General features: G+C 39.7%; 1 protein-coding gene across 1 annotated transcript in view; it reads left to right on the top strand.

Moving 5' to 3' along the window:
* Window positions 1-19947, top strand: part of EEFSEC (eukaryotic elongation factor, selenocysteine-tRNA specific) — a gene marked incomplete at both ends in the record, with an annotated part of 113256 nt that overhangs the window by 19346 nt on the left and 73963 nt on the right. The window contains 3 exons of the mRNA XM_079540455.1: window positions 10493-10700; window positions 13506-13602; window positions 16277-16441. Of these exons, the coding sequence (XP_079396581.1) occupies window positions 10493-10700; window positions 13506-13602; window positions 16277-16441 (470 nt within the window). The remainder of the gene's footprint in view (window positions 1-10492; window positions 10701-13505; window positions 13603-16276; window positions 16442-19947) is intronic.

Here is a 19947-nt window from a genome sequence, read left to right as displayed (position 1 = left end):
AATATTGAGAGTAAGTCTTGTAATTAGGATAAGTTAAAAACTTCTAACAGACATTCCAAGATGTTGCAATTCAGTAATACTTGTAAGCAGATGGAGGCAATAGATACTCTTCAGTAATGATTCTTCTTTCCCTAGGGGAAAAAAAAAGTTTGGTAATTAACCATAGTACATTCTCTTTATCCTGAGATAACCAAGTACTTCAGTTGTGTATTGCTTTTGTAAGGATTTCTGTGCTATTTCTTGCATTGAAACACAGGCACAGATGTGATTGAATCCTAGATATGCTAATGCGACTATATAATCTTATAAAAATTCTAAAAGGACTTGAAAAGATGAAGAGCTGATTGAAATATTACTGATACAGAATACTATATACAAAAAAATGTTTAAGTATTGTGCAAATATCTTCGTTTCCACTTTATATAATAATTTATTCACATACCTCTAGAAATATGGGCATTTCCAGAGCTGGAAGTGCTGCAGGGGCACCCACATTGTCTTCTCCCCGCTTTATATTATCAGTGAAGCATCTCATAAACCTCACGTGTAACATTTCTGAAGCTGAGAGTTGTCTGCTCACTTCTGCTTGATGAGAACTGACTCTTCAGAGACAGAGCAGAAGACTGGAGGCTGTGTGCAGCCTGGGAGCTGGGGATGGAGCTGTGTCCTCGTTCAGGCAGCCTCACGACTGGTAACTCTTTGGGATGCCTTATGCCTTTTTCTGCTTTTTAGCTGCTACTTTTTGGTCTAAGAAATATCTGCGAATACTGCTGGTCTGCCCTCTTGGAAAGAGGGAGCAGAATGATCACACCTTGTTCTTGTGTAGGTTTTTTTCTTCGCACTTTATTTAGCATACAATATATATTTAGCTTTGCTGGTCAAGTGTATTTATCATTTTAATCTGCCACGTGATTGGCAGTCTTGTAGAGACTATAAGTAAAGCTGGCATGAGTCAATAAAAAGGCTCCTTTTCATCTGGTCTCTTCTCACCTATTTGCTTTTCAGCATTTACCTTAAAGACTTTACGGACTACCAGGAACCATTTATGATCAGCTGTTTAAGGCCCAAGTGTAATGGTCCATTAATTCCCAGAGCAGTCCAGAAACACAGATGGCAAAATACCTCTGAAGAGGACTGAAACCTGAACTAATTGCTCATCAGATTCCAGGAAGGCTTACTAGGATGTTGGGCATGCAGTGCCATCTGAGGAGGTTACAGCAGGGTTTTGGATGTGTCTTGATTCTTCTTTTTTTTTTTTTTTTAATTTTTTTGTCCCTTCCTTTCTTTCCAAATCATAACCATAGTGTTGGTTGATCTACTGTAAGCTTATTACCACACTGTTTCAGAAATGTTCTTTCATGAACTCAACTCTACACAGCATAGTAGGCACTTGGTTGCAAACCTGTATGGTAGGTGCCATTTTCCTATGTCGTGTGAGGACCCAGAAATCTGACATGACTTTTTCTTGTAGCTCGAATGCCAAATTAAGGGACCAAACCTTTCCATACTCTATGCAATACAAACACGCAGTGCCAAAAAAAAGTGGCAATGCAAATGGTAATAACCCAGTTGTTTTCTTTTCTTGTGCTTTGTTTTGCTTTCAAGTGTATGAAGTAGCCTTTTTTTTTTTTTGTAGCATATGTCATAGATTGTGCGTCAAGAATGATGAGCGGTATAATGACATTCAGGCTGAAATGTTAGCTAACTTTTGCTTTAGTTTTATGCAATATCCTGAATATTTAACTTCCCAGCTTTAATTGTGTCTGCATTTGCATATGCATGTATATGAATGACACTTTAAAAAGTTAATGTTTGCTAACTAATTCACGATTTATGCACTCTCTTTTTCAAGCCAAGAAAGAAATTAATGCGGCTGAAATACCAAGGTGTTGTGTAACTCAGGGAACGTTCACTTTTTTTGTAGCAGTCATCTGTGTCTACTCAGGATGACTGTTGAATGTTTAAGATATGTAGGCATTTTTAACCCCTTCCATAGTTAATGTTTTCAGCCCTAAATTAAGTAGAGGTTCTTTTTGGATTCTGTCCAGTTTGTGCCGTGTTCATCGATACAGAAATTCAGATCTGTTAATGTGTAGTATTACAGAAGAGGACATTGCAGCATATGGAAGAAGGATCAGAGAATCACAGAATGGCCTGGGTTGAAAAGGACCACAGTGATCACCTTTCAACCCCCTGCTATGTGCAGGTCACCAGCCAGCAGACCAGGCTGCCCAGAGCCACATCCAGCCTGGCCTTGAATGCCTGCAGGGATGGGGCATCCACAGCCTCCTTGGGCAACCTGTTCCAGTGCCTCACCACCCTCTGATGTCTTCTCTCTTGTTACTATTTACCTCTGTTTTCACGTGTGCTATATACTGTTGGGCATTTCTCATTATAAGATGGGAATATTTACTTTCCTATAGAATGTAGAGAGAACATTCTCATTTATGGTGGTTTTTCTGGTTTTCTTCAGCTGTTGAAATTTTGAGCAGGAATTGAAATGTACCCCAGTAGTGTTACTCATCACAGTTACTGCATTTTCTTTGGAAACAGGTAAGTGGAAGTTTCGGGGGTCAAAGCAAGAAAGTCAATGATGGCATAAATGTCTTTTGCTTTAAGCTTCATCGCATTGCCTTTAATAAAGGATGTAAACATAAATGTCTTAAAATCCAACTGGAGCTAACTTAAATCTTAGTTGTGCAAATATCAAATCTGCCTTTCTGTTTGGCTGAAGCCACACAGTATCTAGCAGCACTAATTAAAAGACTGGCATTTCCACATTTTGTGACTCATTGTGCTCTTTTTAGAGGGATTTTGATTTCCTTTTCTTGCTTAACTTTATATGCTTTTGTCATTGTATGCTGTTATGTGGAATTTTCTCTATAAAAACTTGAACATGAAGTACTTAGTGCATTTGTTTTATTTCCTGTTTTTGAGGCCACTTGTCTTCCAGATTCCTTTTTCAGAACATGCTTAGATGTAAGAGTAGCATTGAAATTACATCCCTTGTGCAGTCCGCTACCTTTCTTCACCGCTTCTAAAAGTAAAAACAACTTTGCATTGAACATAAATGTGTCAGCAGATTTTAAAAAGGACAGCATTTATTTGCTGTAAATACTTGCATACTGAGTGATGAATGTCATCCAACACTTTTTAGCAACACACTGACTGCTGACTGAGCTTCAGTCAGCAGTCCTAAGCAGCTGGGCCTTTCTTGTCTGCAAGTGTGCATCCTCAGCTAATGTCCTTCCTGTGCTGCTCCTGCTTTAAGTGCAGGTGAGGCACAGGTTGGGTGCTGTTGTCTTCTGGTATGTTGCATATGGAAGGAAAAGCATAGGAAATGATTCCGTGCTGCCAAAATTGAGAAGTTGCATAGCAATTTCTTTTATTATGGTAGTGATGTATATCTGGGAGCCTTTGAAGGAAGAACTTTGTGTCTGTGTGTGTGGTGTTTTCTATTTATTTATTTTACAAACTATGTAAAATTTTAATGTGCTTGACAAGTGAATTTATTTAGATCATAATGAGAGCTTCCCATACTTGCCTTGTCTTGGAATTGTCTCTCCCCTATTATAAACAAAATCTTTTTTACAGAAAACCTTTTTCCCTTAGCGCGGAGATAGCAATTCAAGAGATCTTTGCTTTCTGGAAAAGCTGTTTACTGTTTTTTGACCTTGAATGTTTTTCTTCCTTTCCCATTGTAGCATAAGGCTGCAGAAGGGGACCACAGCATTTGGGGGTGACTCTGTGCTGCTGCTCCGAAGCTTCTTGGCCTGGTGCTTTTGAACACCTTAGCAAAAGCAAAAGAAAAAGAAAAAAAAAAAAAATAGAGCAAAGATTTCACATTCCATCTCTGTAAGCAGTGCTGCTGGCTGCTCAGGGCGAGCCCTTCCTGTTTTCTGAACCATCTGAGTCCTTGAAAGTAATACCTAGATGTCAACAACCCCATGCTAGATTTCTGCCTGTGTCGCAGGATCAGTGAGTGTATCTGTATTCTCAGTTCCCTTTCTGAGCACCTTGATTCCATGCCCAGCCCTCCTGCACTTGCCTGTTGTCAGTTGAATTTGTGTGGTCTTGGGAAGTGTGATCCGTGGCTCCATGGGCAGCCCAGCATCCACCCCTTCTCCAAAGAGGCTGACAGCAATGTGGGGCTCCTTACTTTCTCTGTGAAGTCTTGCTAAAGGTCTTTAGATGACCTTTTGGGGGTGGTCTTTCAGGTTTATTTTTGCAGCAAAAGTAATCTGTTTAAGCTTACTCATAGGGACACTACTGCAGCAGCAGGATCTGCATATATCGTTAATTATTAGATGACGTTCCTCAGTGTTTCTCATCATAATCTTCATGGAGACATGATCGCTTTTGTGCTTCCTCCGCATGGACAATTGAGCTTACTGATGTATTCTAATTATGTTATTTGTCCCTTTGAAGAGCGGAGACTTGTCTCTGACATGTTAGACAAAAGGAAAGGTAAAGGCCCACAGGTCCTTTAATGTCTTCAGGGCAGCGTTGCACTCTGGTTTATTTGGCAGATGAAATATAAAGTATATTCTTGTGTGATGTTTTTTTCTCCAAGAGAATCCTTGTATTCCTCATTAGCAGTTCTCTTTCCCTCACTTACTATTTATATTTGAGTTGAATTTGAGACTACAAGTAAATAACCAAAAGGTTATTTGGCGTATCAGAAAAGTTGTTCCTAGGAGCGTGTAGCCATCCTGCTTTCTCTTTGTAACTCTCGGTTTAGGAAGGAGCTTGGTGCCTGGTTTTCATTTAAGGGGAATTTGTGCAACCAGCGGTTTCTTTATTGTTAGGAAAAAAAAAATGAAATATGCGTATAATTTTAAGCTTTACTGTGTATTCAGAAAGCAGGCTGTGGGTTGCTGGTCTGACCCCTGCTATCGGAGATGCGCCAAGCTAACCAGAGATAGAAGCCGTGCAGTCTGTTTGTGTTTCCAGCTGCTGAAGCCTTCAGGAACAGCGTGCCTGGGAAAGGGTGGTGGGATGCTCGAGCTCCACGAGTTCCTGTTCTTTTCAAAGCGGTTCCTAATGCAAGTTGGTGTATCAGTTTTGATCCTCGATTTGCATTGCTTTGCAGAGGATTGCTTCATGTATAATTCACGCGCTCCGGTTGTGTGCACATCTCTCCCTGCCTCTTCTTTTCCTCTTAAAGTTTGGAAGATTTCATATCCTGCAAAACATCTCCCTTATTCAGCTCAGTGCCTCCCCCCACGCCACCTAGCCCAACTCGTGGCATCTCCCGAGGTGTCACTGTGTATGAAAGCAGGGAAGAGTGTAGTCCTTTCTGAAATAGATTCCTTACAAGAAGGGGGGGGCTGGGAAAGGGGAAGTTTCATACTGGCTGCATGATATAGACAATATTTCCTGAGACAGGAGATACTAACCTCAAAGAATTTAAAATAAAACATAGATCTTTTTTACTTTTTTAAGGGGAATAGGGGAGGCAAAAATGGTTAGAATAGTTGCTCTTTTTATCCTCTGTGCAGATGAAATTGATTAAACCTTAAAAACTCGCCTCAGTCCACCCGGTTTATTAATTGAAGAATTTCCTCTTCCCCAGAATGGGAAGTGCACATTAGAACAGAGCTTTGCCCCTGAGTAGCAATGATACTTGAGAACAGCACATTTTCTACAATCCGATTTTCTCTTCAGCACTAGAGGAAATCCTAACATTGTAAAAACATATTAGGGGGAAAAAAAAAAAGGAAGTCCTCTTTCATTTCCTTGTAAAGCATGAAATCAAATTATAGCCCGTGGCCCACAATTATTTTATTTTTACATTTCAAATTCCGCTTTCTGCTTCCTTTTGGTGTCTGCAAACAGGAGTTGGACTGCTGCTGCAAAGTCAGCTACAGAGATGACGACAAATGGAGAAGGATGCAGTAGCTTAAAGTCCCGAGTCAGCTGTGCTCAGGTTTGGTGCCCATGTGCACATGGGACCCTGTGCTGGCTCACACTGGGACTCCTTCTGTCCTGCTCTGCACTGCCTGGGTCTGACTGCAGTCCATTTGGCTTTGTAGGGATAGATGATGGGGAATCTAATGTAGTACTGAGCTTCTGCTTGCTGAAGTAGTAGTGGTTTTAAATACTCTAATATTCTTAATCTGCATTTGTTGAGAAAAACCATTCAAACTGTCCTAGATGTCTTCAAGTTTTTTCTTTTTCAGCGATACTGAAATTGCCAGTTAGTTTAGTGCTTGCAGTTTATAACAAATGTGGGTGTAGTGTGCACATATAGAGGAGGTAATTGACAGTGTTGTATTTATTTATTCCCCTCCCCCCCCATCACTTAGGCTTAAAAATGCCTTTGTTAATTTGTTGGGAATGTGCTGTAGGGCTCCATCTCCATGCAGCTCAATACTGGAGCTCAGGTATACAGGTAACATACAGGTGTGTGCAGCAGGTTGCACTAACAGGAAGGTTTTTGAGTTCCTGAACTTGCAGAGTTGCTACGGCTTCTATGACAGAGGCTGAAAGGGATTTGCCATGTCAGATGTGATATTCTGTGCCAAAATAAACACAGCAATTACAGTGTTTTGCAGTTTATAAAAAGTACAGTCTATGGATTGGGTACTCCTGTGATGTTTCCCTGGTGAATATGGTATGACAGATCTGGTTTTAATACTTTTTGGTTTTGGCTTTCTGAAACAATAAGGCATTCACATTGTGAAAGCCTACTCAGGAGCCCACTGTGCCAGACAGGAACGCAGCCTGATGTGGGGGCTTGCCTGTGGTCCTGCTGGCAGCACGGATCCTATTTGATGTGCAAGCAGTGGCAGTAAGGAGTTACTTCCTTGATGATGATCGTTGTCAGATATTCCCCCAAATTCAGAAGCCAGAGTGGATTGGACTTAAGTATTCAAAGCTAGGGTAGTCATTTTCTTTCTCTTCTCTGAAAATATTTTGTTAACCTCTTAGTTGTGTGATTCTTGTCAGTGTTGTGGTACAGATGAGTGCTGGTGCCCCCGAGTCCAGCTGGTACAGCTCTTGCAGGCTATTCTCTGATGCAGTGCTGCCAGCCTTATTGCTTGTCCCCGTATCTGGCTGTCACCCAAACTCCCTCTGTTTGTGTTATCTTTGTGTTTGTTTTCCTTCACTCAGCAGACCATCTACTTCTTTACTTTGTTTTTCCACTGTGGTTTAGCTTCTTATTGTGCAGTATAATTCCCATCTTTCCTTCTCCCTTGTGTTTTCTGGTGACAACTAGTTTGTTTCACTTCCTTCTTGCAGGACTGTAGCCGAGTGCTGTCATCACAAGAAGGATACCCTGATGGTGGATGGTTTTCAAACTGAGTGAGAAATCATACTTCATGAGAACTGTCTTCCTTAATGCTCTTCAACACCACTTTCACAGATGAAACACGTGTCTGGTTTTTTTTTCCCTATAGAGAGGTCATTTGAAAACCTTAATTCAGCTGAATTGTAGATTCTATGTCACCTACTTCAGTGCAATGAAGTTTTTCTTACTGCTGTGATTCCTTGTATGCAGACTCATCCTTTGCATGTGTCTCTCCTTCATTCAGGTTGATTTCCAGTCCTGCTTGCCTGCTTTGAGGGCTCAGTATGAAAGCAATGACTGTTCCTCATCGTGACAGTATAGGATGATACTCTGTCCTGCTTTGAGAGAAAATGTGCTTCACTTCCTTTTGTTCCGTTTGACACAGAGGGCCATGGCAGGCCTTCTGTGGTCAGATAGTGCAGGTTATGGTGTGATATCATCACCTTGTTTTGTTCTTCTTGGTTGTGGAGCCTCTACTTGGTATGGCTGTAATATTTTTAAGCTTCAGTTAAAAGACCGTTCCAAGTCAGATTGTATACACAACACATTTATATAATCCATTCTTACTGTAGCTTTTCTTAGTTCAATCTTCTGCTGTAGAAATACTGCTGTAGAAATATTCTTCAGGAGCACTATTCCTTTTGTTGACCAAAATCCAACATGGTGGTAAGTTGATTTAATAGTCTGAAAGAGAACTTCATATTTGCAATTTAAATAAAACACATTGTAGGCATCTCCTAAGATTATTTACATACTAAAGGAAAAGCTGTTCTGAATGAGATGTTTGATGCTCTGGAGAGGTTATATGCGTGCTGAGGCTGTGGTTTAGTCACCTTCCTTTCAGTGATTGGTTAACGTTCACCATTAGGGACTTTGCCCCACGAATCCCCATATACTTTGTTTTGATCTCCCTGGGTTACTTCACTTTTAAGTGTTTAATGAACTATTATGCATGGATGAAGGGCAACTAAGGAAATGGGTTATAGACTAAAACAAAACTCACAATAGCTGTGCTAAGCCATATTTTGCTAGTTTGAGTATGTTGCTGTTTCCTTGGCTGTTTTATGCTTTCACGCAGAGTGTTTTGATGCATTTTCTGGTGGTTTTGGAGTTCTTCCATGGGCTGTACAGTTATTTTTCCTGTGTTCTTCTTTTCTTTGCTGTGAAATGCCCCAAGGTAGACATTCTTGACCCTCTAGCAACAGGGCTGATGAGTTTTGTCGCTCTTTTCAAGTGTTACTAATAGATTCATAAATACAGCAATTACAAGTATTTGCTTTGTAACAAATGTGTTCAAAGCAGTTAATTTAGTGTTTCAAGATAAAGGGGCCCTTGTACTGAAACTGCATGTAACAGCTTCAGTGCAGATTTTGTCTCCTGTTGGAAGGAAGAGATATTGCACCATACATAATGCATCACACGAGCCTCCCTTTGCAGGACCAGAATCAGATCTGGTTGCTTTGACTTCATTACGGAGCACGGAGTGCTGTGCCCTACCAGTCATAAGGCTTAGCTAAAACTTAAGCTGCAATATTGTTATTTCACTGAACGAATGAGCCGTCTTTTTATGGTATTAATGTTATTTAACTTCATGGTTTGATTTTAGTTAGTAATTCCCTTTCATTTTTAAAGGTGTCGTCTGTGCAGGAAGAATTACCATGCGGAGTAGTTTAATACAGAACATGGGCATTAAGTTTTACATACAAAAAGCCCAACCCCTGCTGGATACACTCACAGCAGTGCGTGCATGCTGATTGTTTGGTGTTTTGTTCCACTTGAACAATTTTCATGCTGTTGGTTCCCCTTGTTTGCTGTTCTCCAGCTCTGTGCTTCAGCCTGGCGTGGAACATCCCAGCCTTTTCGTGCAGCCCTGGTGAGAGCTGTTATAATTTAAGCGAGTTCTAAATTAATAGCATTCTTGAAACAATGAAAATAAAAATACTTTCGAAGAGATAAACTTTATCTTCAGTTTGTCTTGGAGAGTTTTTTGAAATGGCTGCTGAAAAGTTGTGCAGGAGCTTTGCAGATGTCATCGTAAGCCAGCCAGCCCTCTGAGGCATCCATTATTTACATTTAGCATTCATTATTCCAAGATGAAAGCTTTGGTAGGTTGAAAATAGTCATTTGTAACCATAACTTTTTTCTTGTCGTCGTTCCCACCCACTCGTTCACCCATGCACTTCAGCCTCAGAATGATTTCCTATCCCAAGAGTTCATGGGAACTAGAAACAAGGCTAGCTGTTGTGACTGCCATTATAAAGACTGGGAAAAAAATAAAGTGGGTTGGAGAGGGCAAAAGAACAAGGAACCGTCGCATCGATTTCATGTTCTTCTGATCAAAAGCTTGAGACAAATATTAAAAGCACTTATGTTCCAAATGCTGCAGTCTTACATGATTTCTTCTACTACATTTCTTAATGTGTTGGGTGTTTTTTGTCTAATGTAACTTCCTGATAGTTCGGCTTTACATTTCTTTTTCTGCTTCGTACTTAAACTTTGTTACATTGAAGTTGTTGCAGCTTTGTTTTGGTTATTCAGAGTATTTGAGTTCCCTGGAGTGAGGCAGTTCCTGAATGCTATTAGTGGAAGGCCCAACGCTCACCAAAAGCTCCTTGAAAATGAAGTTAAATTCGTGAAATTCGAGTTGCTTCAGTCAGAGGTTAAAGAGCTCATGAAAACAATATTTAAAAAACAATCCATGAGCACAATTGGTAACAGTAGCCTGAAATTTAGGAGTTTTTTCAGGTAAAGCAGATCTAAGAATCTGTTCTGTTTATGACTGTGATATGAAATATGCTTTTCACTGATGTAGAAATGAACTGGAAGTGAATGCTGATGTATTGAAGGGTTTAAATCAGCTTCATATTGAAAGCTTTTATGGATTTCCTTTGATTTGTAGTAAATCAGACCCTTATTTTTAAATGCAGTGATAGTGTCCTTGCACTGCTAATGGGGGGGGAACATGTAAACAATCATAGGCTAGAATATTTTTATAATTTGATAGGGGTATATAAGGGCTTACATTCCTCAAGTCCAATTTTCAAACGCAGCCAGGCATTTGATGCTTGCATTAATTTGTACTTTGTTCATAATTCTGGGCACACGTACATATCCAGACAGTTGTTATGGAAGCTACTTGAGAAAATGATCCCGAGCCTCTTTGTGCTGCCGCAGTTCTGACTGTGAGTTCTTGTCCAGGTGCCCAGATTATCGATCTGATGATGCTCGTCATCGACGTGACGAAGGGGATGCAGACGCAGTCAGCGGAGTGCTTGGTGATCGGGCAGATCGCCTGCCAGAAGATGGTGGTAGTTCTGAACAAAATAGATCTCCTTCCAGAGGCCAAGAGACAAAGTGCCATTGAGAAGATGACCAAGAAAATGCAGAAGACCTTGGAAAATACAAAGTAAGTTAACAGTGACATTAACAGTTGTAACATAAATACTTTGACCACATCTCACTTTCAGCATTTTTCTGAATTCATCTGTCTGGCCCCTGCTGGATGAGTCATAGGTGTAGATGAGAAGAGAGGAAAGATTACCAGAAATTTAAACTCAGCCCTGGATTTAGAAGTATGTACACAGAAATTTCTTAGTGTGATTAAACATTTTGGTTTAAAGAACTGCGTTGAATTCAGATTTCATAAAACAAAGCCAGAAAGGCTGGATGAAGGAGAACTTTTTCTTAGTTTGTGAACTTGTAAATTTTGTTATCTTCCAGAATTCTTTTTCTGCTTGAATGAAAAGAAAGAGTTAGAGCTTTTCCTTAACCCAGGGTGAAGGATGCAATTGCCCTAAGTAGGGAAATAAAGACAGCTTCTACCTGGGACAGATCAGTATGGACAAGAATCTGATTGACAGTGTTCCTGAAGTTTCCTATAATGCAGTGTGACTGGCTGGGTTGGTGTTTCAGTCTTTGTGCATAAATTAATTGAGGAAAATAATGAACAAAGTGCAGGGAGATTTGCAATTGAAAACGTGGCTGTTATGAGGTGGGACAATAAAACAGAAACTCTTATAGTGGTTGCACAATTTAGTGGTTTATACAAATAGAAGCAGAGGTTACTTTGTCCATGGTCGTGAGGGAACATTATGACTCCAAGGTTTATAGCTTGGAGGTCACATTTTGATTCTGAGAATTGAGGGAATGAAGTACAGATGAGTCCCACAGGCATGTCTTGAAAATGAGCAGACTGTCAGAACTGAAGGGAAAGTGAGTTTTTGAAATATGGGACACGTTAAATGTGAGGTCCTTTCTGCCATCTCTCTTTTAAAACAAGGATGTACATCAGTTGATAACAGCTGTGCTTCCACATGGAGAGAACTGGTCTGTTGTAATGTTTTAATTATTCATTTGAACTCTGGATCTTAGAAATGCTCTTTAATCGGATGCTCCTGTGTATTGTTCCCATAACTAACGTTCCTTTTTTGCAAGAAAGTAAAGCACATAAATGTGCTTTATGATGCTTTGAAAGCTTTGCTACCCTGGGCTGATTGCAGAGTGCCTGCCGCATTGTATGTCGGGCACATTTTGTTTCTTGACAGACTCTTTTCCACTCAGCTTAGACTCTTTTCCATTCAGCTTTAAACTTCCAAATACACGCGTAACTGTTTTTGTATTTCTAAACTACTTTGAACAGCAGGGCGCATGCTGAGACCGTCTGACAGCTGACTCAGTCCACAGACACTTGTCAATAGGGTGTTTTCCAGGACTAGTTTACTTGCTGATTATTATTATAGGCAGAGGAAAGTAACTTGTCGTAGTTTGAAAATTTGACCTAATCTTGTGATACTGTAAGTAAATGCAAACTGTTCCTATGAATGGAGTTTCTATTTAATTGTAAGTTCTGCATTTGCTACCTTGTGTCTTTGTTCAACAGGGTCTAAACACTGCTGACAAGTTGTGGAGTGACAATTTTAGTAGGTCCTAATCATATTTGGAAGTACCTCCAATGTCAGTATATGATTACTTCAGTTTATTCCGGCGTAGGGGAAACGGAGTGAGGCATTTGGTTCAGCATATATCTTTATTTATTGTAATATGTTGTCCTAAAGAATTTCCATGAAAATGATCTGAAAGTCTCAGTGGTTAATCACAGAAATTTTCAGTGCACGTTATTTTTGCTCTTTGTTTCCAGATGCTTCAGAGAAAATATACTGGATTCTCTTATGCTACTAAAGGAGCTCACCGTACAGAACTTAGTGTTTTTTCTTTACTGCAGTTCATTCCCTTTTTGAGATGAAATCTATGATTTCGGGTGAAGGGGAATCACAGGGCTGACAGCTCTCACGACTTTCGGTCTGAATCTATTGAATCAGAATCATCTTTCAGAGCCAAGCCTTTTTTTTTTTTTTTTTTTTTTACTGTTGATTATTGTTCCATTACTTTAATAAATATTTGTTTATTTAATAAATATTTGTTATATATGTATATTAACCACATTATGGTTAATCCTGAATTTTGAAAAAAATGCAGTAATAACCTGACTTATAATTTGATTTCTCTTTCCAAAACGTAGGCAAAGCAAGTTATCAGATCATCTGAACTATAGATTGTGTTCTATAGGGAGCAAATGTCCCAAATTCAATCAGCAGACTTCAAAAAATAACAAAGCAGCTGCTGAATTTTAAGGGCTTGAAGAATAGAATTCATTGCAAGAGAAAAGCTAGAGTGGGGTCAGCTGTGCTGCTCTTTTCAGAAGGTTTGCGTGTTTGAGATTTTTATAAATTTTCATGTCAGTAGAATTGGACCTTTCCACTGTCTGCAAACCTTACAAACTGTCTGCACACTCAGGTAGATATTGTGCTATCTTGCATTTGGCTCCTGTTTAGAAGGTTATGACTGTACAGTCAGAACTGTAACTGTTCTAATCAAAGTTGAAAAGTGAGTTAGTCTCCAGGTAAGCTAGACTGAATTCAGAACGACTATGATGAAACTGGGTAATACGTCCTTGCTTCAGAAATGATGTCTTGCTTTCAGTGTCACTCAAAAGTTGAATCTGTGTCTAATGTTGAACAGAGTTAAAGATTTCAATGGTGAAGTTCATTAGCACAAATTCCAGTAATTAAAATAAATAAAATAAAACTGTCCATTATTTACTAAGAGGAAAGAACAGATTAATTAGATTCTGAGACAGTTGCTTTGCCTTCGCAGTGTGGCTTACAGACATGAGAGATCTGTGGTCTAATGTGAAAGTCTTTCTCTCTTTCAGGTTCTCTGGGTGTCCTATTGTTGCTGTTGCAGCAAAGCCTGGTGGACCGGAGGCTCCAGAGTCTGAGAATCCACTTGGTGTTTCTGAATTAATTGAGGTACCTGCTGAAGAACTTAATGCTGTAAAATGTGCTTCAGCATCTTTAAATCTTTTGAAGCGACACTGCATTAGTATCTAGGACTGAAGAAGTACTGCCTTAATGTCTGTTTGGTGGGACCTAATTCATCAGGGAATCCTTCCAGTGAGTGGAGGAGTTGCAGATCTGTGCCCCAAAAGTGGATCTACTTTTCTAACTTCAAATTCTTTGAATAGCTGTCTTAAGAAGCCACTGTCACACATGGTGAAATGTTTTAAATTTGTCAGGAATTACAAAGAGTAACAAATAAAAATTCCTTTAAAGTTCTGCCAAATCATTGCTAGGTGTTATTTTAGAATTACACCACGTATGGGAATTGCTAAGTCATGAAATGAACCAATGATTGAGCACCTGAGGGAGGAACACAGCCAGCCCTGAGAGCACAGATGAAAGCAATTCACCTGTGCAAGTGGAAAGGGTGGAACCAGTTCCACCTTCTCCCTAAGCCTCATTTAAGGGCTGGCTGCCTCAAGGGAGCCTGAAGGATCCCTCCTTTTGGAGTATTTGGCAAGCCTTGGATGAGTAAGCAAAACTTTTGTTCTTCAACTAGGTTATGACCATCAGTCTTTTTTGGTAATTTAGAGCTGGTTATCTGCCATTGCCTTTTCCTACACGCCACAGGAAAGCAGTTAGGAAAGCAACAAAGTTTGAATTCGTGCACTCAGAAATCATACATAGGTGAATGTCTCCTTCCTTCACACAAGTGCTATGATAGAGGGTTTAATTGTATGATTCTTTATTCTAAACAACCCATGCCTCGTTGTGGAGGACGGACAGAACTGAACTCCTGAGGAGGCAGTCAGCATTTTGTTTTAATTCTCATTATTCTCTGTGTGGCCTTGTAACTCCATTTAAATGCTGCTCTGCAATTAGAATAATTAATTTCCTTCTGGACTTTTCTTTGGCGCTCATCAGTGATGATTTGAACACTTGGCAAATAGTTAATTTACTTCCAAAAGACCTATAGGAAGTGCAGAGATGACTGATCTGTATTTAGATTGGGATGCTGAGGGACAAAGGAGTGAAATCCAATGAGTTTACAAACACTGCTTGCCAAATTTAAAGCAGCTAGGAACTCTTCTGGGACGTGCTTGCTGATTTTGATTGCAATTGTGAGTGCTTAGCACTCTGCTTACCAAGATTTGAGGTTTCCATGTGAACCATCTGAGGTATACAACCAGTGATTACCTGTGGCAAGTTTCATTTGTAGGAACATGACGATATGTGGGGGTTCTGGCATTAGTAAGTGTAGAACCTGTTCTCTAGAGCAGCCCTACCTGCCTTTAGAATGAAACTATCTTTCTCTGTGATGCTGTGACTTGTTTACTCTGTGCCTTGTGCTTCTGGAAAAGATAAAACGCATGGCTTGGATTTGTCTAGCAACCAAATGAGATAGAGCCTGGAAAAAACTGTTCAATGGTATAACCAGCACTATATGAAATGCACGTGAAGCAAGAGAAAGTTGTAAAGTAAGCTAATGCTTCAGAGGTATCATTAGTTCTAGAAGTGATGAATTTCTAATTTTTGTGAGAATAATTCTTGAGGCTTTCAGAAAAATGGATTATATGGTAAGTTGTTTGACATGTTGCTTATACAGTGAAGGGCAGGATGCTTAGGAGTGCTGTTTGAGGTAGATGAGAGGTTCAGCTTGTTCCAGACTTGTCATCTCTTCTGTGAATAAACATTGGGAGGTATTAGTAGAGCTGGCAAATGCTATGGGAGTCCTGCCATTGAGCTTCAAGGTATTGCCCTTTGTCTTATTGATGAGGTTCCCTCTCCATTGTTCTGCCATTAGGACTCTGACTTAACCTACAGATTTTGACCTTAGAAACAGACACTAAAAGCAGTGCCAAGTTTATATGTGAATATTGTAACAGAGGCAAAGATCAAAAGTGATTGGAGACAGAGATGAACCAGCTCCTATGAACCATTGTTAGTATGTGACTGCACTTTTATTGTTAAAGTCTGATATCTATGATGATGTATTTTAAGAAAGTTATTTGTCAGCAAAACAGAAATCCTGAACTTGGAGAATTTCTGTAAAAAAAAAAAAAAAAAAAAAAAAAAAAAAAAGATTAGCTATTTTTCTTAGTGTCTTGATCCTTCATGATGTGCTAACATAAATCTGAAAGAGAAGTTGACTTAGAGAACTTACCTGAATATAATAACTTTTCTGGGAGGGAGGCAGGGATGGGGCACTAATAATTTTACATAAGTTAATTTGCACTAAATCAAAAAAGCTGAAGTAGCAAAATAGGCTATGAACCTGTACTTTGGGACAGGTGGAAAGGGGGAAGACAAGGGTACAGGGTTGTTTTTTTGATTTACTTTGCTGCAGTGTCTATATTGAGTTTGGCAGCAACTTCATTGCCAGCACAGTTTTGCTAACCAAGCTAAATGTACAGCACCAAATCTTTCTAAGGCAGAAAATCGAACTGTTCCTGCTGCTAATTGTGCATCTCCTCTATGGCACGCACAATTAATTTGACATTGGTGCATTCTGAGCTTATTGGGAGATGCTTGAAGTCAGTAAAGCTGCAAGCCTGTTCAATCAATCATCCGCTTGCCTTCCTTTTGCTGTATGGCTGTCATGACTTTTCACCCAGGCATGGTTCTGCTTTTATCTTTTATTCAGGTCCTGAAGTCTCAGGCTTACCTGCCATCGAGAGACCCCTCGGGACACTTCCTTATGGCAGTCGACCACTGCTTCTCTATCAAGGGTCAAGGCACGGTGATGACAGGGACTATTCTCTCTGGCTCTGTTAGCCTTGGTGACAATGTGGAGATTCCTGCCCTGAAGGTGAGTCTCTCACTCCCCTCAATTTTCCTAATAGAAAGAGGTGCTCAACAAAGAAGAGAGTGTTCTCCAATCTGAAATTATTCCATTATTTTTCTGATACTCAAATATAATCTGAGCTAATAGTGAGAGACTTGGAGATTTTTTTTTTAGTTAACACAGCCAGTGAAGTCACCTGCTCTATTATAGTTGAATGAAGAAGAAAGAAGGCTGTCTTAAATCAGTGTGTTAGATTCTCAACTTCAGCAAAGCAAACTGAACGTATTACCAAGACGAGATGTACTGAAGGATGGAACAAGGTTTAAGTGAGGTTGCTTGTATTTGTGCATCAATGAGAAGGCTTGCAAAGGAGTCTGAATAGGTGCGTTCTCTGAGATGTATGCAAGTAAAGGAAATGACAAGAAGAGGGCATTGAAATGCTTGATGCACATTCTCTTTGTTTGCTGGGGAGTTTAACTGATGTCAGCATGTTCTGGAAGAGCTGCTACTTTCTGTAGTTGGGATTTATAAGAGAGCCTGTGGAAATCTGAGGTCTTTCAGTGGGCTTAGTAACAACAGGTAAGTTGTTTATTTCTAGAGAGGTGAAAGACTAAGTTAGCAGATAAAGGAGTCTTTGACAGAGAAAGGCCAGATCATTTAATTCTTATAGCATTAGTAGTTTGCCTCAAAGTTTGTTATTTTCAGTTGCTGCAGATGAACTTATCCTTCCACTGCCTTGTGTGAAATAGCAGATGTGCCATATATCTGAGTGATAGAAGTGGTGAGCAGGATTTTGCTTTTTGCCATGAGCAGTTTGTGAATGTGACTGTTCATGGTGTGCAGGTAACCAAGGCACGGTTAAAGGAAGCAACTTTTGTAAGTTTGAATTGTGTGTTGTACTTACCCCTGCTAGCATCATGCAGAGTTGGGTTAGGATACCTATGAAAGGTCAAACCTTTCTCAGGCCTACAATGTAATGGAGGAAGCACATTTCACAACACATTGTGGTTTATGACTCTCTCTGACCTTTTTTTGCCCTGACCCTATGGTAACTGAGATTGACAGCTGGTGCCCACTGGGCATTTAGGGACATTACAAACCATCTGCTTTTTAAATTTGAGGAACCCTCTCACCAAATGAAGTGGCATCATCTTCCAGTTCTACTAATGGACTTCGACATCCTTGACCGCTTGAACCTGCACAAAGGAGGGACACAGCAATTAAAAATAAACAGTGACATTCTCAAGCACCCGTGCTTGCTCTGATTGAGGCTGAGAGCACCAGCAGTGCATGGATTCCTTTATGCTGTTGCCTATGTAAATTGCCATCTGGGGTTGATTATCCATACAGCAAAAAAAGAAAAATTATATATGTGTGTTTGGCAAAAAGCTTTGACACAGCAAACAGTTCACTATCCGATTGAGTTAGTAGTATTTGCTCACTAGTGCTTGAAATCCACCTTGAAGAGCATGAACCCAGGATTTCTGCAGCAAAAACATAGTGTTGGCAGAATTCTGAATGTCCATTAAGATTACTTCAGCGGTCTTTCAATCTCTACAGTCTTCCAGTTTATAAACTGTAACAAGTTATGACATTTTTATTTCTCTTTTATGAAACTTCCTGGAGTTAAATATTAAGAATTGTTGTTTTTTTTTTTCCTGCAATACTGATTCATTTTATTTTACTGATAGATCTGGCCCTCATGATTTGAAAATATTGAGCTATGTATACTCTGTTTAGTGAATGTAGTTTGTGAGTTTTGTGTATTTTGTAGCATTCATTAATTGAAAAAGGGAAGAGTTCTTTTCAGTGGGGGAGGGAAGAATCTTTGTCTTCCTTACAGTTGGAAAGAACAATAGAAGCTTTAGAACAGGAACCACATAGAAAGCCAACAAAACAAATGCAAAAGAGACAAAACCTGAGACTTTGGTTGTTACTGATTGTCTTAAAGGAATAAAAATGCGTGTGAAAAGTAATGTAGAATGAGTGGGATGTAGTTTTCTTTCTGCCCAGTGTTAGTGATTCTAGTTTTGGAATGTGCAGTCATAGGTACGATAAAAGTGGAAGACTGCATAAAACAGATGATCATATGCTAGTATTCCTTTAAAGAGATGAGGTTTCAGATTAGGTACTAAGAATTGCAACAAGAAGTTGTGAAAAACTGTAGAAGAGGGCAAATTGAAGTAAGTGAGGAGTTGGGGGTGCACGTTCACAGTAAATGAGTGTAAGTCAGGGAGGTAGGCTGAAGTTGGTTTGTAGGGATGCTTGCTTAAAAGCAAGAGAATTGCATCTTGATCAGTTGGTAGTATCCTGAAAGTGTTAATTCAGTGTTGTCTTGGGTGTGATTGGCTGCCACAGGTATGTAGCAGTCACAAAGTGTGTATGTGGGAGCCAGGTACAAAGACCACTTTTTTTTGTTGTTATTCCTGGGAATTCTAAGTAGCAGAAACTTGCTTTCAACTTTATATTCAAGTTTCCATCTGTTCTGTTTAATGTAATTGTGATTAATGTTATTGCAAGTTGATCCAGGCTGCATGTCATGTGAATGTTAGCAGCTTCACTGGAACACAGATGAAAATAAAGTGTGCTGCCATTTTGTAATGCCTTTTGTCAGAATTTTGTGAGTGATTTGACAACTAAGGAGCTGAGTTTACTGGTAAATGATTGGTGCCTATCTGTAGGGGATCGTTTGGGGATTTTTGCTGTGCACTGCAGCTGAATAATGTGTCTGGCTTAATAGAATACAAGGTTATTTCTTGTGTCATAAAATTGTGGGCCACCAGTAATGGACTGTCCTTCGGAGGTGCATCTCAGATGTGTGTCTTTGATGTCAGGTTTCTGATCTGTTAGGTGTGACTGAGCTGTTACCATTAACAGGAAGAGCAATGTTCATGCTGAGTCCAACCCTCACAGTCCCTCGCCTTTGCACCATTGCTATACTACCTCTCAAAAGTGGCAAGAATGTTTATGAAGTGCTCCTCTGTAGCTGGAGATCTGTCATCCAGGTGTTTTGGTACTTTGATGTACTTTAAAGAGGTCACCTGAGATATCAAGTATGAACAAAATGAGACACTTGTTTCTGTTTTCTAGTCAAATCTTGTGGTAAATGAGTATCAGTTTAAGCCAGTAGTAGATCTTGTCTTGACAAGGGCCTGTTTGCTGTCAGACTGTACTGACTTTATGGACTTGTAAGAAGTATCATTTTCCAAGTGTGATACTTGGAATAGCTTCATGGCTTCATATGCTTCTATGATATGAAAAGATCTTTTCGAGCTTCTTTGTTGGCTAAATAACATTGGTCCGTTTTCTAGCAGACGTTCTGTAGCTTTATGGCCCAACCAACAAAGAAGTTCTCCCGTGTCTGATAAAATAACTCAAGTAGCGAAACCACCATAGTTACTCAAACTGTAACAGATAATTCAGCTTTTTCCTCGTGATTAGTTCAGCCTAACTGAAACTAGTTCTTACTTCATCTGTTTATTAAAGCTCAATGCACAGAGGGCTTCTAATGCCAGTGTATTTAAGGATTT

Source organism: Tetrao urogallus, assembly GCF_951394365.1.
Source record: "Tetrao urogallus genome assembly, chromosome: 10".
In the NCBI taxonomy this organism is placed as follows: domain Eukaryota; kingdom Metazoa; phylum Chordata; class Aves; order Galliformes; family Phasianidae; genus Tetrao; species Tetrao urogallus.
Note: the sequence above shows the minus strand (reverse complement) of the source record. Positions and strands in the feature narration are given on the sequence as shown.